The sequence below is a fragment of the Canis lupus genome, chromosome 13, assembly GCF_048164855.1.
Source record: "Canis lupus baileyi chromosome 13, mCanLup2.hap1, whole genome shotgun sequence".
Taxonomy (NCBI): domain Eukaryota; kingdom Metazoa; phylum Chordata; class Mammalia; order Carnivora; family Canidae; genus Canis; species Canis lupus.
Window position 1 is genome coordinate 10,329,268 of NC_132850.1, and position 23,301 is coordinate 10,352,568.

Consider the following 23,301-nt stretch of genomic DNA (forward strand, 5'->3'; position numbering starts at 1 on the left):
AGCATCCAGCATCCTGCCATTATTATTCCTGCTGAAATATGTAAGTCCACATACCTCCTTTTACACCGGTGGAGATGAGAATGGGAGGAAGGCCATCTTCAGGAATTAGGTTCATTGCACTGCCAACAGGACTTCCAACCTGAGTTATACTCCCAGAGAACAGAGAAACATCCGTCTACGAAAAGCAAATCAGCAAAGTGAGAATTGCAGAGAGCTCAAGATTTTACCAAAATATTTTGAAAATATAAATCGGAATTTAAGTGAAAATTTGGAATTCATACTTTTTGAAAAATAGCACAAATTTCTCATTAACTTGTGGTTTCCCAAACACCTGGATTTATACTATGAAAATATTTCCAATTGTATAGTTTCTCTTTTTGGCATCACCAAATCATAAGAATGGGAGAAGAGGCCTTGTAGCCTAGGTTAAAGCTTTCTCTATCTAGGTTTCTTTGGCCATAAAAGAAATATTTTTTTATTTATTTATTTATTTATTTATTTATTTATTTATTTATTTATTTATTTGAAAACATTTTTAAAAACTGCAGTGGAACAGAAACTAAGTTTCAGTATTATCTCAATTTCTGAACCTTTAATGCATTTGGGTCCACTTGAAGTCTCATTTACATAGATGTCTGGGTGGCTCAGTCGGTTAAGCATCTGCCTTCAGCTCAGGTCAGGATCTCAGGGTCCTGAGATCAAGTCTCACATCAGGTCAGGCTCCCTGCTCAGTGGGGAATCTACTTCTCCCTCTCCTTCTGCCCCTCCCCCCCACTCATTGCTCTCTCTCCCTCTCTCAAATAAAATTAAAAGCTCTAAAAAAAAAAGTCTCATTTACATTGCTTTTTAAAAATAAAAAGGGACGCCTGTATGGGTCAGTTGGTTAAATGTCCCTGATTCGACTCAGGTCATGATTTCAGGGTTGTGAGATCGAGCTCCTTGCCTGGCTCCACTCCACTGGAGCCTGCTGAAGATTCTCTCTCTCCTCTGCCCCTCCATCCACTTGTCTCTTAAAAAAATAAAATAAAAACTGTAAAAAATAAAACAAACTTTGAGAATAGTGGTGATGGTTGTACAGCAATGTGAATGGACTTAATACCACTGGTTTGTACACTTAAAAATAACTAAAATGAAGGATTTTATGTTATGTGTATTTTACCACAATAAAAAAAGAGAAAAAAATTAACTGATAAAATACAGAATAAACGAGCATCTGGGTGGCTCAGTCTGATAAACATCTGACTCTTGATTTCAGCTAAGATTGTGATCTCAGGGTCCTGGGTCCAGGCCCCACATTGGGCTCCACATCAGCAGGGATTATACTGGAGAATTTCTTTCCCTCTCCCTGTGACCTCCCCCTGCTTGTGGGCAAGTTCATGCTTGCTCTTGCTCTCAAATCAATCTTTAAAAAATACAGAGATTAAAACAAGTCATTGTTTTCTTTTGTTATGCAGTGAAATAAAACTTCAAGTTCATTTTTCTTTGCATTAATATGAAGTTCACATTAACTACTCCAATAAAGTATAATGCTGCAAGACACATTTGGGGTTAAATCCATTTAATTAACAACTTAATAGAATACACTCAAAGATTATTAAAATAATGCTCTCTTCAGTATACTCTCTAACAATTAAGAAAAAAAAGAAAAAAGAAAAGAAGAAGCTTTAAAAAATGTTAAAATAAAAGCATTTAAAAACTGTTTTTAACATGTTTTAAAATATTTATAGGGGCACCTGGATGGCTGTTCGTTAAGTGTCCACCTTCAGCTTAGGTCATGATCCCCAGTGCCCTGGAACTCTCCCTTTGCCTCTCTCCCTGCTTTTTTTTTTTTTTTCTCTCTCTCCCTGCTTATACTCGCTCTCTCTCTCTCTCAAATAAGTAAATAAAATCCTCCTAAAAAGACAAATAAAAAATAAAAGTGTTTATAGCAGCTTTATTCATAATAGCCATAAACTGGAAACCATCCAAATGTCCGTTAACAGGAAAACAGAAAAATTGTGGTATATTGTGGAACATTACCCAGCAATAAAAAAAATACCAACTTTTGATGCACACATCATGGATAAATCTCATAATCAAATCTTCATAAGAAGGAAGACACAAACTACTATATACTATGTTTGCATTTAGATGAAATTTAAGAACAGTCAAAAGTAATCCATGGTAATACAAATCAAAATAATGATTACCTTGGGGAAAACACAGGCAAGTATTGAAAAGGACACAAGGGAACCCTCTAGAGTATTTTCACTTGGATGGTGGTTGCATGGGTGTGTCCATAAGTTCATCAAGTTGCTTCTTAAAGATTAATGTGCCTCAAGCACAATGCTATCTAGATTTTATACTTGAATAAAGATTAAAACTATTTTTTAAAAAATATGTCCATGTCCTACTATATTTTTGTCTATGCTATTATTTAGGACTCTATCAGTTTTTAGCAGGTTTTTGCTAAAAATTTTGCAGTGTTCTCATCACTGGAAAATTTTATTGACAAACCATTATTACTGATTTGAAACCTAACAGAGGAAATAATCTATTCTACCTTATTATTTATTGATGCATAAATCTATCTTTTAGTTTCACAGAAAGTGGTCATCTGGTTTCCTCTTATGTATCATCTGTGAAAAGGAATTTATTTCATTCACTGAGCACCTACTTAGTGCCATGCATTTTACTGAACCATTAAGATGAGAAAAATATATTCTAGCCTGGCCCTAAATTTGTTTTCCTACATTTTACCAGATAAGTGTTTAAAAATAGAGTGTTGAGGGATGCCTTGGTGGCTCAGCAGTTTGGCACCTGCCTTCGGCCCAGAGTATGATCCTGGAGCCCCGGGATCGAGTCCCACATCGGGCTCCCTGCATGGAGCCTGCTTCTCCCTCTGCCTGTGTCTCTGCCTCTGTGTGTCTCTCATGAATAAATAAATAAAATCTTAAAAAAATAAAATAAAATAGAGTGTTGAACAATGTAAAAGAAATAAAATATCTTGGTTTAGTTTTGCAAACTGAGCTGAACCGTTTCCCTGTAATATTCACTTACCAGAACTTCCTCTTGCAGTCAAACAAAATTTATATTTTAAAAACCTATCAGGGTCACCTGTCTGGCTCAGTTGGTAGATTGCACAACTCTTGATCTTGGGGTTTTAAGTTTGAGCCCCACGTTGGATGTAGAGGTCACTTAAAAATAAAGTCTTTAAAAATCTTACATAGAAACCAAAAAGAACAGAAGAAAGTAGAGATGCTCAGTTGAAGAGAAAGGAAGAGAGGGACTCCTCAGCCACCTGTATATGGCCTGGCCCTTCCTCACCATGGCACTCCCAAGACATCACCAAAGAAGCTGGGGAACATAGTTTGAAAACCAACGTACAAAGGCGGCAGGATTTCCTCTGCATGACCTCTATCTAACTACAGCAGTAGCCTGAGCCCACTGAGAACAACCTTTATAAGAGTCTTTCTCTTGGAAAAAAAAAAAAAAAACTCTAAATATAGAGCAAACAAGAACTGATTTTGCCAGGACACCTGGGTGGCTCAGTGGTTGAGCGCCCGCCTTTGGCTCAGAGTGTGATCCCAGGGTCCTGGGATCGAGTCCCACATCGGGCTCCCTGCAGGGAGCCTGCTTCTTCTCCCTCTGCCTGTGTCTCTGCCTTTCTCTCTCTCTCTGTGTCTCATGAATAAATAAATAAACCTTTATTTTAAAAAAACCTGATTTTGCCACCTTTACTTTACCCCTAGACACACAGACATATGCACTAAACTGTATCTGAAACCCACAGGGTTCCATAGAAAGGTCACTCAACTTAGAAAGCGGCAAGGCAGAAGCAGCACAATGCTGAGTAAACTAAGTACTCATTTTTAGCTGCTGTTTTATTTTCTTACCTCTGCTGGTAGAGGACTGGTAGTTATTGGCTTAACTGGGTCATGTGACACAGCCAGGGTTCCTGCAGAGGAAGTTCCATTCACCGTTAATTTGGCTGCATCAGCAACTTCTCCATTAGGCAGGATCCCATCAGCAAACCAAACTCGCCTCTGCTCTCTGGGCTGAGCCACTTGAGGAGCCAGAAAAATAAAACAGGTATCAATGTGATATTGGTAGGATTTCTTAACATCAAAGAAGAGAAGGTCACCAATTCCAGAAGTACTAAGAAATCACTTCTTAGCATCTTATAAATATAAGAATTGTAACTGTGTTTAAAAGTAGTTATAAATAAAATATGAGTTTAAATATATTCTTTATTTCTGTAACTTAAAGATTTAAAACACTTTGCTTTAAAATATTAAGTACACTTATGATAATGTCACATACTCTGTTCCCTATTATTGACAGAGAAACTAAAAAAGGTTTTTTAAGTGCCTAAGAAATAAATTAATAGCAGGGGAAAAATATCTAGCAATAGATAGCCACATCTCCTAAAAGTATGAAGTTTCCCCAGGAATTAAATATCTGGAAAAGTGATTTGGTATTTTTAAAGGGCAAAAGATGCCCTGAAGAATGTTCAAGAATTATTTACTAATAAAGGAAGAGTTGGCACAGATATATAAGAGAGTTGGGAAGCAAACTGACCAGATTTTTGGCTGAAGTGTAACTGAAGATGAAAAAAGAGTGACCTGGCAGTGCAAAAGTAGTTCGCAATAGGGGAAAAGCTGGAACACTAGGTCTGATGAAATGATCTCTTTAAATCCAGTTCTGAAAATCAATTCCAAACAACCAAAACAAAGAACGACTAGCAAAGAACAACAAAAACAACAAATGAAGAGAATAAAGATTTTAAGAAAGAAAGTCTGAACTCATAAAAATACAAGGTATGACTAAGGGATGATCTGAAGAGAGGGGAAAATGGGGAAGAATATGACAATGTCAGTAGAAGTCTTTGATCTTCAAACAGGGAGGAGGGCTAGTTAGCAAGGGGAAGGAAATATTACTAGACAAAAAGACATAAAATTAATCAAAGAAGATTGATCTTAATTATCAAGGGAAACTTCTTCACAAGATCTTTTTAAGGAAATACATAATTGTTATTTTTACTACTGATAATCTCCTGAATTTACAAAGTGCCTTTCAACAGACAATATCATAACCCTAAAGATATAATAGACTAAAATAAGTTGAACTTATGATTTCCTACCTATATAATTGGAATTAAAGTTCCAGATTTTATAAAGGTCTAAGTACCTAGCATATTTTCATATTTTTATATGGATAGATTAAAAATGAAAAGAGAAAATGGCAATGTGTTTTCAAAAAGCAATATTAGAATGGGCTGGTCCAAAGAAAGAACTCTCCATTTTCATAAACTCCTACAAAGAACATTAAAGTAGGCATGAAGCTAGGATTTTACAGACCAACCTCAAATTCTGTATCTTTTTTCAAGTATAAGCAGTGTAATCACTCCATTCTTAAGCTGGAGAGGGTATTAGCATATTTTTAGAGGTGCCTCCAAAATATCAGGCAACACAGTATTATTCTTTATTTGCCCAGAAATAGTCTTGACACATTTCTCACCTTGTTCCTTCCACTTTAATAACCACCCAAAGGGACTTATCTACAGTGTTTTAAAGACTTGTGCTGTAAAATCACATCAGCACATTTTCAGAGGAACTTGGTGAGGAAAAAGAGAGAGAAGAGCACATGATCCCCTACCTTCTGCTCCAGGGTGCTTTAAAACTCCCACAGGTACCATCACAGTGGGAGGTGGAGAGCTCAGGGCTCCTGAGGCCTGAGCTTGCTGCAAGGGAGGGATAGTAGAACAGTATTCAGCAGGATTGTTAGGGTTAGGGCTCTGGCTTGAGGCACTCATCATGTTCTCCCAGGCTTGAGCTAAAGCAAATACAGACAATCAATGTGAATGGATTGCAAAATATGGACATCAAGACCTCCACAATATTGGATAAATAATGTAGTTCCTCCTCACTAACACTCATAGTATGTCTCTCTTCCAGCTAGTGAAAGTATTAAGGAGATAGGTGATTTTACTCAATAAAGGAGACCATTTAGTTAAGTAAACTATTTGGAAGCAACAAATAAGAAGTAGGTGATACTTCTGATACAGACTGATATATCAGTCTGAGGTTAATGACTAGGCGCCTGGCTTCTTTAAAAGAGACCATATGTTCCCTTAAGAGGGAGTGAAACATCAAACTAGAATTTGCAACTGCGATAGCATTTAGACATGGTGGGGGGCAGGTTTAATATTCTATGCATTTTATAAAGTTCTAATGAAAATCAAAATTGGTGATTAAAATAGCATAACTCCATTGTATATATTCTTTGTTTCATTTATAGACTTCTAGGCTCTTCTTAGTGGAGGTAAAATCTCACTTGAAAAATTCTGAAGGCTAAAGCTCAAGAGAACACATCTCAACATTTTTGTGAATTCTGCTTGTGTGTAATCATTACTTCATGTAAAAGTATCCAGCAACAAAAACCATTTCACACCTCTGGTGTGCCTCAAAAGCATAGGACCCATTTGAACGTGAAAATGTGCCAATGTCATATAACTGCCATCAACCAATATGAATGATCACAAATGTGTTAAGAATCTGTATATTCTATATAATTTTACTAACTAAATATTGACATATCAACCATTGTTTTTAAAGTAAACAGGATGAAAGATACTACAGAAATGAAAGATATCAAATTTTATCTTCAGGTTCAGGTAATACTATATGCCCAGGAATGGAATCCACTCAATTTTTAAAGCATCTCTTAAAAACTCTCATTCAACATCAAAGAATGATCCATAAGATTATGAACATTTATTGCCTCTAAACTCCAGGACAAGGCTAAAAACAATAGCTGTGTTCCTTTGAAAGCACTGGCAGAAAAACGGTAGGAAGAAAAAAGGTGAAAGGAAATAGGGATAGGAAACACTGAAAAGCATCAAATTAAATATTCAGAAAAAGACTTCGCTAAGCCATGCAAGAGGAAAGACACTGGAAAAACCAGAAAAAGTAGATACTTTAGGATCCCCTGGTAAGGGCATCCTTGGCTTAATAAAAATAAGTATTCTATATTAATCCTCTGCCATTTCCTTCATCTTTAGCTATGCCAAGTTAAAAAAAAAAAAAAAAGGAAGAAGCTATCAACTTGAAAGACCTCATCAAATAAAAGAGGTAGTAGGTACTGTAATTAAGTATCATGCTCTTTTCTGTGGATATATGTCTGAAAATGAAAGCAGAATTAAAAATCATCAATTGAGTAAATGAATGAAATAACTACAATCTAAAAATTGACCCTTAAGAGTGGAGAGAATGAATTAACATTTGATCAAAACTGTAAGAATTCAGAAATGGGAGGAAATTGGGTGGATCACAGGAGATCAGAACAGATCAGATTAACTGACATGCAGTAGGTTAATAAGCCAGCAACAGGAAAACATCACTATGAGCAACGCAGACAGACAGAGCAGGAGGGGTCTGAAGCAGATAGGTTCCAGCCTCCAGGATGCACACTCCCTGGCACAGGCAGCAATGGTGCCCAAGTTGAACATTTTATTAGCAATTCTTCTGGCAACTGTGCAAAGAGGTACTCAAAGAGAAAATACTACAGCCTGATCAATTTTATTGTATCTCTTTACAAAAATTCTATTGTTTTTTTTAAGTTTTAACTAAAATGTCCTTAGATTCATTTCCAGTCCCACAAAAGATGAACACTGGACAAGCTGTATTTACTTTCTTCTGGTCATATTCTTCTACCACATAACTAAATTCAAAATTAATATCCTTATGACAAATCTAAGTAGTATTAAGGAGATAACTGATAGATAAATGCACTTCTCTATTTGATCTTAGATGCTAAAATATTTATTTTTAGCAAGATAAATAAAACAAGGTGTTAATAAGAATACATTTTAAGTTATCAAGGTATTCCCTAGAAAGAGATAGCTTCCCTTGAAAAGAAAACTTTGGCCCAATTTTAGTATTTCATCATCTGAGTAGTCAATAGCCTACCCATCATCCCACTCACTTCAGTCATTTCACAGAACAGTAAAGCCACACAGCACCAGATTTCCATGAGAACCTCCTTTCTTCCTGCAAAACTTACCTGACATTAGCATTCATTCATTAAATTAGGCACAGGAATCTTGAAATGCTACAACATCTTCAAAACATGGAAATTTAGCTCAATATTTTCAGTTAAAGGTGTGCCTTTTGAGAAGGTGAGCAACATATGGAGAAAGGCAGGAAAAAACAGTAGCCTTTTCATAGGAATTCTCTTGTTTTGTCTTCATAACTGTGAATTCAAACTGTTTTAATACTTACCATTCATTAGCACTGAATGGCAGATTACACATACTCTAGCCTCCTTTCTATCCATGTATAACAGTTTACATTTCAGGCTACAGCAGGAAGCACAGAAAACCTATAGGAAAGAAAAAGAACATACTAAATTTATTTAGGATCACAGAACAAAGGGAATAAACAATACTGACCAACATTGACTGACAGGATATCATATTACTACAACACTGAAAATTTCAAAGGAAAATGCAATTGAGAAAGCTGGGCACAAGACCCAATTCAAAAGCAAGAGTGAGATGACACATCTGTCAGCAAGAAGTAAAAGTGTTGGTTGAAAATAAAAATCTTATCCAAGATTACATAACAAATACACAGCAGGGGGAAAAATGAGCTGCCCTTAGGTGATATTCCTATACACAATACCATGTAACATGGGCGTTTAAAGATAGTTACATCTGTTTGGAAAGGCAATAGAGCAGGGTAAAATAATAAGTAAGCATTGAGAATTCCAGGTTTGAGCTTCTGGTTTTTACTCATCTTATGTGTGGAATAATAATCATAATACTCATTTTCACTGGTTTGCTATGAAAGCCAGGAAAAATCAAAGTATACAACTCAATCACAAGAATAAGCACAGGCCCAGCTATAGGAAATCAGAGCAGGCAACCAAAAATTCACCAATTTCACCAAGGCCAATTTCTAGCACCTTATTTCCACTTTCCAGAGTTGGTTCCTGATAATACTACTTTCTTCTCCCTTCCACATCAGGCAATAAGAATCTCCTTAGCTCCCTGCTAAGATTTATTTTCTTGAGAAGTCATTAGTCACTTATCACAGAGAGCTCCATACAGACAGAAGGCTGTTGCAGTAGGATAAATTCTACTAATCCAGTCTTTGTGGCCAGGATGTACCTATCTGGGGCACCTGGGTGGTTCAGTGGTTGTGTCTGCCTTCAGCTCAGGGAGTGATCCTGGGATCCTGGGATCAAGTCCTGCATCTGGCTCTCCGCAGGGAGAGCTTTTCCCTCTGCTTATGTCTCTGCCCCTCTGTGTGTGTCTCTCGTGAATAAATAAAAATAAAATCTTTAAAAAAAGGAAGTATCTATCTTACAAAGATGAATCAAGAAATGAGGTCATATTAAAGACCGAGAGAGATCATCTCCTCTCCTACCATGATTATCAATTTAGTTTTCAGAAGCTTTATATTTCTCAAAGTAACTGCAATGCAGGGGGAACAAGAAATATATTATCCTTTTTGCTATCAGAAGAAACTGACTTTGGATGGTTAAATGACTACTTGTTCAAGTTCACAGCAAATTGTATGAATACAAGCTTTTTACGTATATCATCTCATTTAACCTGTGAAGGCAATCATTCACAATTAACAGAGTTAAATAAAAAAATGTCAAGTAAAATCATTCAGCTGTACAGCTATTACGTTACCTAATAAGTCTCCAAAGGCTCTGTTCTTAACCACTACGTAATACTGTCTCATTCTAATTCATAGATGGCATTTCATTTTGAGACTTGACTTTTCCTTCTCCCTCACCATGACTACATCTAGTCAGTCAGTTGCTAAGTCCTATTCATTCTCCCCTTATTTTTTTTAAGATTTATTTATTTATTCATTCATTCATGAGAGACACAGAAAGAGAGAGAGAGAGAGAGAGAGAGAGAGAGAGAGAGAGGCAGAGACACAGGCAGAGGGAAAAGCAGGCCCATGCAGGGAGCCCGATGTGGGACTCGATCCTGGGTCTCCCGGATCATGCCCTGGGCTGAAGGCAGGCGTGAAACCGCTGAGCCACCGGGGCTGCCCTCTTTCTACCCCTTAAATGGTACTCCCAAAATACCATCTCTCCCTCTCCATCATTAATGCTGCTGCCTTTATTCAGGCTTCTATTATCCGAGGCCAAGAAGATAACATAATGATCTGTCCTCCTAATCTTCAGATGCCTTTCTAATTCATCTTTCACACAAACGATAAATGACAAACTTTCTAAACAGTAAACCTAATTATGATAACCTTGAAATTTTTAATAATCTTTCTAATCAAGATGTAAAGCCAAGAAGGCATCATTTACTCATTTACGCTACAGTTATTTGAGCCCCAACTATGTGCTGGGTCAGGCTACCATACTAGATGCAGCAGTGAACAAAAACAGTGAACAAAAACATTAAGACCTTTGCCTTAATGAAAGTTATAGTCTATAGAGATTGTAATCTAAAATTAAATAATCACACAAGTGAATATAAAATTATTTGCTTCAAAAGAAGTACATGGTAAAATAAGATGTATTCTAGGCTTTACCACAACTGGCAGGGTCAAGGAAGGTTTTATTTAGGAAATGAGAAAGAAACTCTGAGGTAAAAGTTTTCTATGCATAAAATGGTAACAAGGAGAGAGAGACAATAATAAGCCGAGGTAATTGCAAATGCACAGGTCTCATCAGGGGAAGAAAGCATGGCTCCATTAAGGAACTAAAAACAGTTACTGTAGGGTAGCCCCAGTGGCTCAGCGGTTTAGCGCTGCCTGCAGCCCAGGGTGTGATCCAGGAGACCCAGATCGAGTCCCACATCAGGCTCCCTGCATGGAGCCTGCTTCTCCCTCTGCCTGTGTCTCTGCTTCTCTCTCTCCTCTCTGTATATTCTCATGAATAAATAAATAAAATCTTAAAAATAAGTAAATAAAAAATAAAAATAGTTAATGTAGCTAGAGACCCTTAGGTTAAGGGAGGCGAGGAATAAGATGAGGCCAGATAAGACAAATAGCATATGATTTCATTCATGTGTAGAATCTAAGAAACAAAACAAATGAACAAAGAAACAAACAAAAAATATGGACTCAAATACAGAGAACTGGTGGTTGCCGGGGGGGAGGTTAGCGGGGTGAGGGGAGGGTATGGATGAAATAGATAAAGGGAATTAAGAGGTACAAACTTCTAGTTATAGAAGTCATAAGTCATGGGGATGAAAAGTAGAGCATAGGGAACAGTCATTAAGAGTAATATATAGAACTCTTGAATCATTATATTATACATATGAAATATAACACTGTATGTTAATTACATTCAGTTAAAAAAAGATGGCAAACCAAGCAAAGGTTCTATAGGTTTTATAAATAATTTTGGTTTTCTAAAGAGAGCAGTGGGAAATCACTTAAATATTTTAATCAAAGGGAAAGATATAATCAGACCTGCATGGCTACAGTGTAGAAAAAAAGAATGGGTCTGGGATTTTTCAATGTACAAAACTCAATCAGTGTAATACACATTAACAAAATGAAAGAAAAAAACCCATAAAATCATTTCAATTAAAAAAAACCTTTGACAAAATGCAACACCCTTTCATAATAAAAAGCCAAGAGACTAGAAACAGAAGGAAACTATCACAACATAATAAAAGCCATATACAAAAAACCCACAGCAAACATACTCAATGGTAAAAAACTGAAAGCTTTTTCTCTAAGTTCTAAAAGGATGCCTGCTTTCACCTCCTCTTCTCAACATTGGTATTGGAATTTCTAGCCAAAGTACTTAGACAAGAAAAAGAAATAAAAGGCATCCAAACTAGAAAGAAGTAAAATATCTGACAGATAAAAATATCTGTCTGCAGATGATAAGAACTTATATACAGAAAACCCTACATATTTCACATAAACTATTAAAACTTATAAATGAATTCAGTGAAGGTGCAGTATACAAAGTCCACATACAAATATCAGTTGCATTTCTATACACTAAAAATGAACAATCTGAAAGGGAAATTACAAAACAATTCCATTTAGAATACATCAAAAAGACTAAAATAGACTAGATAAAATATTTATGTTATATATAATGAACAAAGGACTAAGATCCATAACATATAAAAAGCTTCAATGAACTAATAAGAAAAATACAAATACCTCTAGAGAAGATAACTCAAACTCACATAGGTAAATTTACAGAAAAATAAAGGGATGCCTGGGTGGCTCAGTGGTTGAGCATCTGCCTTTGGCTCAGGACATGATCCTGGAGACCTGGGATCAAGTCCCACATCGGGCTCCCTGCATGGAGCCTGCTTCTCCTCTCTCTGCCTGTGTCTCTGCCTTTCTCTCTGTCTCTCATGAATAAATAAAATCTTTAAAAAAAAAAAAAGGAAAAGAAAAATAAATAAAATGGCTAGTAAATAAAGATATACTAAGTAACACTTATGACAAATAAAAATTAAAGGAATGAGATACTCTTTTTCATTGTACAAAAATTTTTTTAAAAACTGGTATTATCCAATGGTGGTGAGGGTACAGTAAAATAGTCAAGTCAGAGGATAAGAATTGGATGGAAACAGGGCTTTTTCCCCCCTCTCTCTTTTTATTTTATATACATTTTTTAGGTGTTGGACTGGGATATTTTATTTTGAGTAGACCCCTTTCTGTATTCTAAATGGAAAATAGAATTAAAAGGGACATTAGAAAAAAAATAAAATAAATAAAATAAAAATAATAAAAGGGACATTAGTTGGGCATTACAGGTGGAATCGTCTCTCCCTTGAATACACATATTGAAGTCTCTCAGTACTACTACAGAATGTGACTCATTTGGAAACAGAGTCTTTACAGAGGTAATCAAATTAAATGAGGTCATTAAGGTAGGCTCCTAATCCAATATGACTGGTAACTTTATAAAAGGGCAAATATGGACACAGTATGCAGAGATTACGATGTAAACATAAAGATATGAACTATAAGCCAAGGAAAAAGACACGGAATAGATCCTTCTCTCAAGACCATCAGAAGGAACCAACCCTATCACCATCTCAATCTCAGACTTCTAACCTCTGGAATTGTGGCACAATAAATTTCTATTGTTTAAGCCATCAGTTGGTGGTACTTTATTTTTAAATTTTTATTTATTTATTTGAGAGCGAGTGAGTGTGAGTGGGGGGAAGGAGCAGAGAGAGAGGGACAAGTAGACTCTGCACTGAGCCTGGAGCCTTACTTGGGGCTCAATCTCACCACCCTGAGATCATGACCTGAGCCAAATTCAAGAATCAGAGGCCAAGTGACTCAGCCACCCAGGTATCCCCCAGTAGTCCTTTATTATGGCAGTCCTATAAAATTAATACAACTAGCAACTTTCCAAAGTAAAGGACTTGCTTTGGGTAAAAAATCCTCAAGAAAGTATAAAAAACAAACAAACAAAACAAAACAAAACAAAAAACAAAGATACCCTTTTTAAAAAGCAAGCTAGGGGGCAGCATTATGCAGTTAAACAACAGCACCTAAGACTACCATCCTTTCCAATAAGCGATGGGCCTAACAATAGTGTGGAGGGGGATCTTTTATGTCTCCAAGGAAATTAGAGAAAGGTACAGAAGTTAGTTAGAAAAGTGGATGACCTGCCAAGAAACTACCTACAATGGTAAGAAAATGGGAGTCAAGCAAATGGATGCATTTCTGTGGGATCACCCATGCCAGAGAACTACATGGGATCAAATGTAACATAAATCACAAAACCACCACAGAACAGTACCTACTGCTGACAGGTGTCGTACCACAACATAAAACAGAAGAATGACCCAGAAATGCTGATTTTCATTCTCAAAAAGACAAAGACTATCATGTAATAAGCTCCTGAGATCATTAGAATTAGTACCATGGAATAGATATGTAGAATCTAGGAGATTTGAACCACATGAGAACAATAATAATTCTGGATTTAAAACTACCAGATGAAGTTGCTTGCCATGAATCAGGCTAGTCAGTGTTTCTGAACAACCTGGCATTCTTGGCATTTGGGGCAGCCAATTCTTCCCTGCACAGCACTGTTCTGCTTAACACAGGACGTTTAGAAGCCCGGGTCCCAAATTACTATACAGCAGTAGCAATCCCAGTCACTGTGACAAACAAACAGCATCCCACTTCACATTCCAAATATCATCTAAGAACCTTCCCCAGTTCTGAGCTGAGGGTCAGAGTCAAAAAGACAGTTCTAGAAATAGAGAATTACATTATCTGCACATACAAACTTATTATACTACCAAAATATCACACCATATACTTTTATTATCACAACTAACACAATCTACTGCAATCTATTACTACATTTACCTTAGTCTTCATTTTCCCACACTAGGATGTAAACTTCATGAAGGATTGAAGTATTTTAATACTGATACCACAGTGCCTGAAATAAAATAGGTGCTTAACCAATGTTTATTGCTTCCTGATTACTAAAATTACTGCACACATGAATATGTGAGTGGAGAAGCAAATAGTAAAAGTTGTCTCTTTGTAAAGAGACAAATTATGATAATTTATAGTGCATAAGCTATTCAATGTTCCAGCTAAGGACCAGTTAAAATGTTCCACTTATGTGGTTTTTTTGTTTGTTTGTTTGGGTTTTTTTTTGTTGTTGTTGTTTTTACTGAGGTCAGTTCCTTTATTTCATTGTTTACATATATTAAGGTTTATTTTTTCTAGAGTTTAATGTTTTTTTTTTAATTGAGGTATAACTGACACACATTATATTAGTTTCAGGTGTACAACATAATGACTTAGTATTTGTATATATTGCAGAATGATGACAATAAAGTCTAGTCAACATATGTTATCATACATAGTTACAGAATTTTTCCTGTTATGACAACTTTTAAGATTTACTGTCTTGGTAAATTCCAAATATGCTATATAATAATATTAACTATAATTGCTATGCTCTGCATTACGTCCCCATGACTTATTTTATAACTGAAAGTCAATACCTTTTGACTCCCTTCACCCATTTTGCCATTTTACCCTACCCCTACCCCTACCCCTCATTTCCTCCCTGCCTCTGGCAACCACTTATCCATTCTATGAGCTTAGGGTATTAGTCTTTTTACTTTTATTTTTTATTTTTTTTTCTCTTTTTTTTTCTTTTTACTTTTAGATTCCACATATAAGAGAGATCATATGGTATTTTTCTCTGACCATCTAGTGTATTTGTAATTTTTCTTTAATGTGCCATTTCTGGACTTCAATCTCAACTTTATCATTCCCTGACCAAATAACTTTATGGAAATATATTTTTTAAAGATTTTATTTATTTATTCATGATAGACAGAAAGAGAGAGAGAGGGGCAGAGACACAGGCAGAGGGAGAAGCAGGCTCCACGCTGGGAGCCCGACACAGGACTCGATCCCGGGACCCCAGGATCACGCCCTGGGCCAAGGGCAGGTGCTAAACCGCTGAGCCACCCCAGGATCCCCTTTATGGGAATATTTTAAACTCTGCCAGCCTCAGTTTCTCCTTATATGTAAAAATAAAATGTTAATATTCTCCTTGTAAGGCTTTTATGAGGATTAAATGGATAATACATACAAAATGTAGTAAATAGAGACCGAGTGAAATGATGGTGCCTTTATTTCCCTTTCCAAACTTCCTACTCATGGCTTTCCACATAACAAATCTTACTGCCAAATTTATAAACAAGTTTTATACTCAAGTACCATTTGTGCCTATTTATTCCCCTTTAGAGTGTAAATAATACTGGGATCCCTGGGTGGCGCAGCGGTTTGGCGCCTGCCTTTGGCCCAGGGCGCGATCCTGGAGACCCGGGATCGAATCCCACGTCGGGCTCCCGGTGCATGGAGCCTGCTTCTCCCTCTGCCTGTGTCTCTGCCTCTCTCTCTCTCTCTCTCTCTCTGTGACTATCATAAATAAATAAAAATTAAAAAAAATAAATAAAAATCTTAAAAAAAAAGAGTGTAAATAATACTTATTAATCCTTGAAAATTCAAATTTTCAAAATTCTTGAAAATTCAAATCACCAAATGTTCACTTATTTCGTTCCAATTCAGAAAGTGGAAAAAGTGACATCCCAGGTCTTCAAAAAGCACTGTAATTATGACAAAAATAACTGCCTTGCAAGAACAAAAAGCATGAAAGTGCTTGTGACTGACCAATATCCAGCTATTCACAAAGTGACAGTAACAGCTTATAAAAATTCTTTTTGTTTTTTTTTTTAAAGATTTTATTTATTTATTCATGAGAGAGACACAGGCAGAGGGAGAAGCAGGCTCCCTGCAGGGAGCCTGACATGGGACTCGATCCCTGGACTCCAGGATCACGTCTTGGGCCAGAGGTAGATGCTCAACCACTGAGCCACCTAGACATCCCAGCTTGTAAAAATTCTTAAAGTCAGAAAAGTACTTTACCCTTGCTTATTAGCAAATACCAAAACCAATGTAGTAAGAGCTAAAGCAGTTTTGATGCCAACTCTGCCTCTATCCAAGCACCTGTTCCAACTACTGTTATTAACTGAAAACAAAAATAATTATTAGTCATTTTAAGAGTATACCACAGGAAGGGCTATAAAAGGTCTCTAATTTAACCTTGCAATTTTATTTCCAATCCAGGTTACACAGACAAATACAACACCAGAATTATAAGAAAATAAATTCAACATAAAACCTTAAATTTGTTTGAAGCTACCAAACTCAATTCCTGTAATATGCTATAAATTAATTCTTATATGTCCTGTTGTTATTTTATAAATAACATATATTGTGTTTTAAGTTTTATGTGTAGGTTAAAAAGTGCTAATTTGGGACGCCTGGGTGGCTCAGTGGTTGAGCACCTGCCTTCTGCCCAGGGCGTGATCCTGGAGACCGGAGATCGAGTCCCACATTGGGCTCCCTGCATGGAGCCTGTTTCTCCCTCTGCCTGTGTCTCTGCCTCTCTCATGAATACATAAATAAGATATATTTTTAAAAGTGCTAATTTGTTAAAGGCAAAAATTAAAACACGTCCCCCCTACTTTAAGCCATATTTTGGTCATTCTGCATTTTTAAAACTTTTTTAATAGAAAATTTCAATCATATAAAAGTAGACATAACAGCATAAAAAAACCTTAAGTGCCCAGTGCCCAGGTGAAACAATTATTAAAGCAAATCCTCACCTAGTTCTTCATTTAATCATTTTGAAATAAATCTCAGATATCATTTCATCTCTAAATATTTCAGTACATAACTCTGAAACACAAGGACTATTTTAACAGTAGTATATCTTAAAATTAAGATTCTTAAACTTAATTTCTTAATATCAAGTATCTGAACAATGTTATATCTTTAATAGACATACCTTTTAATAGACTCCATTTTTAAAAAAATTTTTAAAATATTTTTATTTATTTATTCATGAGAGACACAGAGAGAGAGGGACAAAGACACAGGCAGAGGGAGAAGCAGGCTCCATGCAGGGAGCCCGAGGTGGGACTCCATTCCCGGTCTCCAAAGATTATGCCCTGGGCTGAAGGCGGTGCTAAACCGCTGAGCCACCCAGGCTGCCCCATTTTTTTTTTTTTTTTTTTAGAGTAGTATTGGGTTCACAACAAAGCGAAGCAAACATTACAGGGCATTCCATGTCCCCCTGCCCCAACACATGCCTAGTCTCTGCCGTTATCAACAGCAATCATTCTAGTTTCCTAAGGTGGAAGCTTAGATGATTGACTTTAGATCTTTCTTTTCTAATTTATGCATTTAATGCTGCATTATTGTATATTTTTAAATTTTATTTAGCTTTTTAATGTTATGCTTGAAGTAGAAATCAAAGAGGTCCTTAATACTATAATTAGTGAATGTCTCAAGTCTCTTCTATTATATAGTTTCTCCTTCAAACATATTTTATTGAAAGAACTGAATCATTTGTCCTGTACTTTCCCACAATATGGATTTCACTGGTTGCCTTCTTGTGGTGATGTTTAAAGTGTTTCTCTTAACTTTCTTATAAATTGACTGCTAGACATAGAAACTGATCGGTTTGGATATGCTCTTTCCAGGGGCGCCTGGGTGGTTCAGACAGTTAAGTATCTGCCTTTGGCTCAGGTCATGATCCCAAGGTCCTGAGATCAAGCCCCATGTCTGGCTCCCAGCTCAGTGGGAAGTCTGTTTCTCTCTCTCTCTCTGATCCTACACTCCTGCTTGTGCTCTCACTCTGTCTCTCTCAAATAATTTAAAAAAGAATATGTTTTTTCTGGGAAGACTATTTCATAGATCTTGAATTATTTTTAATTGAACCAATACTAGGAACCATTGTTAAGAATTAAAAACAAAAAGAATTATCCAGAATTCCACCAATTAAAATTATTTATAATTTTATGTTTGCTTTATAAATACATGTTTTTATACCCAAGAATAACTTTTATAATTATAAACAAAGCATAACTATGAGTTTGCATTTTATTTTATCCCTGTGTCATCATAGGCATTTTCTATACTGCCTTATCATGATTTTTTTTTTTTAAGATTTTATTTATTTATTCATGAGAGACACACAGAGAGAGAGAGAGAGAGAGAGAGAGAGAGAGAGGCAGAGACACGGAAAAGCAGGCTCCGTGCAGGGAGCCCGACATGGGACTCGACCCCGGAATTCCAGGATCACGCCCCAGGCCTGAAGGCGTTAAACCACTGAACCACCCAGGGATCCCATCATGATTATTCTTAATGGTCAAATTATATATATATAATTATAATAAATGTATATATCATATTTAACTTATTATCCAATTGTAGACAGAAATTATTTGAAATGCACTTGCTATTTAAAGTAACACTAGGATGTCTAGGAGGCTCAGTCAGTTAGGTGTCTGACTCTTGATCTCAGCTCAGGTCTTGATCTTAGAGTTGTGACTTCAATCCCTGTGTTGTTCTGTCAAAGGAAGCACTGATTTGTTCTATCAAAGGAAGCACTGATTTAAGACTCAATATCCTACTCTCCATTTTTAAAATAATTCTCTTCTGGCTTAAAAAATTTGTGACTGGGGCATCTGGCTGGCTCAGTTGGTAGAGCATGCAACTCTTGGATCTGAGTTTGAGCACCCCATTAAGTGTACAGATTACTTAAAAGAAAATTGTAATAAGGCACCTAGGTGGCACAGTTGGTTAAGTGATTGACTCTTGATTTCCGCTTGGGTCAAGATCTCAAGGTTGTGAGATCAAGACTGTGTTGGGCTCAGTGTAGAGTCTCCTTAAGACTCTCTCCCTCTCCTTTTGCCCCTCCCCTCGCCCGCCCTTGCAATAACTCGCGAATGTGTATGCTCTCCTTCTCCTTCAATTAAATTTTTTTTGGAAAAAAATGTGACCAACCTAGATGAAATGGATAAATTCCTAAAAATACAAAACTTGCTGTGTCTGAATCAGGGAGAAACAGAAAATCCAAATACATCCATAACTAGTAAAGAGACTGAAACAGTAATCAAAAACATCTCAACAAAGAAAAGCTCCAAATAGGGACACCTGCATGGCTCGGCAGTTGAGTGTCCGCTCATGGCGTGATCCTGGGGGCCTGGTCCACATCAGGCTGCTTCTCCCTCTGCCTATGTCTCTGCCTCTATCTGTGTGTCTCTCATGAATAAATAAAATCTTTTAAAAAAAATAAAATAAAAATAAATTTACCCTTTATTCTAGGGAGGGAAGGGGAGGGGAGGGGAGGGGAGGATGGGGGAGGGGAGGGGAGGGGAGGGGAGGGGAGGGGAGGGGAGGGGAGGGGAGGGGAGGGGAGAGGAGGGGAGGGGAGGGGAGGGGAGAGGAGAGGAGAGGAGAGGAGAGGAGAGGAGAGGAGAGGAGAGAGGAGAGGAGAGGAGGAAAGAAAAAAGTTCCAAATAAAATGGCCTCATTGGTGAATTTTACCAAACATTTAAAAAACAAATAGGATCGTGCCATCTGTTTCTGGAAAGACTTCTCAAAGTCTTTCCAAAAACTGAAAAGGAAGGAACCCTCCCTAATTGATTCTATGAAGCCAGCATTATCCTGATAAGAAAGCAAAGGCACTACAAGAAAACTACAGACCAATATCCCTTATGAATACTGACGCAAAAAAAAATCCTCAACAAAGTACTAGGAAACCAAATTCAGCAGCACATTAAAAGGATTCTGATGAAGTGGGATTTATTCCTTGAATGTAAGGGTGGTTCAGCATAGAAAAATCAATCAATGTAATATACTACATTAACAGAATGGGAAAGAAATTCACATGATCACCAATACAGAGAAAGCATTTAACAAAATTCAACACCTTTAGATGATAAAAACATCGAACAAACTTAGAAGAAAATTACTTCAACATAAAAGGCCACATATAAAAAATTCACATCTAACATCATATACAGCTACAAAAGACTAAAAAGCTTTTCCTCTATGATAGGAATAAGACAAGCATGTACATTTTTACTACTAATATTCAAGCTTAGTATTTGAAGATTAGCCAGAGCAATTAGGCAAGGAAAACAAATTGGCATTCAAATCATAAATGAAGAAGTAAAATTATCTGTTTACAGATGACGTGATCCTATATGTAAAAAATACTAGATTCCACACATAAAACTATAAAAACTAATAAATAACAGCAAGCTTGCAGGATATAAAGTAAACCCACACAAATCAGTTGTATTTTTTTTTTAAGATTTATTTGAAAGAGAAAGAGAGAACATGAGTGGGGCAGTGGGTTACAATCTCAAGCAAACTCCCTGCTGAGCACAGCCAGACTTGGGGCTTGATCTCATGACCCTGAAATCATGACCCCATCTGAAAGCAAGAGTCAGATGCTCAGCCAACTGGGGCATGTAGACACCAGCATAAAATCAGTTGTATTTCTATACACTAATAATGAACAAGTCAAAAATGAAATTAAGGAAATGATTCCATTTATAGTAGTATCAAGAATAATAAAATACTTAGGAATTAACCAAAGAGGTGAGAGTCTTGTACACTGAAAATAACAAAAGTTTTTTTTTTAAGATTTTATTTATTTATTCATGAGAGAGAGAGAGAGAGAGAGAGAGAGAGAGAGAGAGAGGCAGAGACACAGGTAGAGGGAGAGGGAGAAGCCTGCTTCCTGCAGGGAGCCCGATGTGGAACTTGATCCCTGTACTCCAGGATCACGCCCTGAGCAGAAGGGCAGATGCTCAACTACTGAGCCACTTAGGCATCCTGAAAATGACAAAAGATTGCTGAAAAAAAGTAGAGATATAAATAAGTATAAAGACAATTCATGAATTGAAGACATTATTGTTAAGATGTCCATACTATCCTGGGAGGCTGGGTGGTTCAGTCATCTGGTTTCAGCTCTTGTCATGATCTCAGGGTCCTAAGATCCAGACTTGAGTTGGGCTTGTGCTCAGCATGGAACCTGCTAGAGATTCTCTACCTCTCCTTTTCCCTCCTCCTCTGCTCCTCCCCACACTGGCTCATGTGCTCTCTCTCTTAAAATAAATAAATAAAATCTTTAAAAAAAATGTCCATACTACTCAAAGTTATCTACAGATTCAATGATGCCTGTATCAGAACTCCCTGATCTTCACAGAAATAGAAAAATCTATCCTTAAATTAATATGGAATCCCAAGGGATCTCAAATAGCCAAAATAATCTTGACAAAGGACATCTTTGGAAGATTCTTACTTTACGGTTTCAAATTTACTACAAAGCTACAGTAATCAAAACATTATAATATTAGTATAAACACAGACATAAAGAACAATGGAATAAAACAGCGAGCCCAGATATATACCCGCACATACACATAGTCAAATGATTTTGACATTTCAATGGGCAGAGGACATGTTTTGAACAAATGCTGCTGGGGAAACTAGATACCCATATTCAAAAGAATGAAATTGGACTCTTACACCATATACAAAAATTAACTCAAAGTGAATAAAAAAATCTAAATTTAAGTGCAAAAACTATTATAAAACAGAAGAAAATATAGGGAAATAGCTTCATGACATTTAGTTTGGCAACAAAAGAAAAGTAAATGAACATCAAAGTTTAAAACTTTGTTGTATCAAGAGGCACTAACAGAGTAAAAAGGTAACTTATGGAATGAAAGAAAAGATTTGCAAATCATAGCTGACAAAGGACTGATGTCCAGAATATATAGAGAATTCTACAACAAAGAACACTTTTTACTTTTTTTTATTTTTTATTTTATTTTTTTAATTTTTATTTATTTATTTATTTATGATAGTCACAGAGAGAGAGAGAGAGAGGCAGAGACACAGGCAGAGGGAGAAGCAGGCTCCATGCTCCGGCAGCCCGACGTGGGACTCGATCCCGGGTCTCCAGGATCGCGCCCTGGGCCAAAGGCAGGCGCCAAACCGCTGCGCCACCCAGGGATCCCAGAACACTTTTTAAAGAAACTACAGCCAATTTTCCAAAAAGACATAATTAAAATAGTAAGTTGCCATTTAATGATAGTCTACTACATATAGTGCTAGGTAACACATTTGTTACTTCTAATACGCATAATTAATTCAACAGATCTTTATTATATAATTGTATAGGTTAAGTATTACCATCTTTATTTTACAGATGATCAAAGTGCCTTGCCTGATATCATAAAGAAGCTAGCAAATAGCTGTGAAGTTATTCTGAATCTAGGTGTTGAGAAATATTGATCTCTTTTGCTGTTTATAATGCTCTTAATACATTTCAACAAACTTTCACTGTGAGAAATTTCCACTTCTCTGCTTCCCAAGGAGCACAACCAGTGGTCATGTTTTAACAGCAGAGAACAAAACAAACCTTAAGAAAACTGATCTCTGAAGTTATAAACCAACAGATTTTCTTAAAGTGCTTTTTACTCAAGAGTCCAAAAAAGATTATTCTGTATTCACTACCAAAATTCTCAAATGTTAAACAAAATTGCCTGTAACTCAAGTTATTCAAGAGTAAATTGTGAGTAATTTAACATGTAATTTTATTTAAAATAAGAAATTGCCATCTAATAAGTACCATATATTTTTCAACTTTTTTTGAAATAAATATATTTGCTTTGAACACATGCTATAAACACAGACATTCCCCTATGAAAACAATATAAAAACCACCATAAAACTTACTGAATTGTTTCATTTTTGTCCTGTCAACTATATTTAAAGGAAAAGAATGTGAGTTATATAGACAAGAAAACACTGACTGGGGTCCCTGGGTGGCTCAATCAGTTAAGCATCTGCCTTCAGCTCAGGTCCTGATCCCAGGGCCCTGGGATCCAGCCCCATTTGGGGCTCCTTGCTCAGCAGGAAGCCTGCTCCTCCCTCTCTCTTT

The 23,301-nt window shown here is 36.5% G+C and overlaps 1 protein-coding gene across 2 annotated transcripts in view; it reads right to left on the reverse strand.

The window, feature by feature from the left end:
• ZFYVE9 (zinc finger FYVE-type containing 9) overlaps positions 1–23,301 on the reverse strand; it is a 184,350-nt gene that overhangs the window by 68,497 nt on the left and 92,552 nt on the right. Inside the window, exons 5-8 of one of the 2 annotated variants that reach the window (XM_072772096.1) lie at positions 8,262–8,361; positions 5,638–5,814; positions 3,876–4,045; positions 55–175 (exon numbers count right to left, since the gene is read on the reverse strand). In XM_072772096.1, coding sequence (XP_072628197.1) covers positions 55–175; positions 3,876–4,045; positions 5,638–5,814; positions 8,262–8,361 — 568 coding nt within the window. The remainder of the gene's footprint in view (positions 1–54; positions 176–3,875; positions 4,046–5,637; positions 5,815–8,261; positions 8,362–23,301) is intronic. The other variant, XM_072772097.1, reaches the window with a different exon arrangement.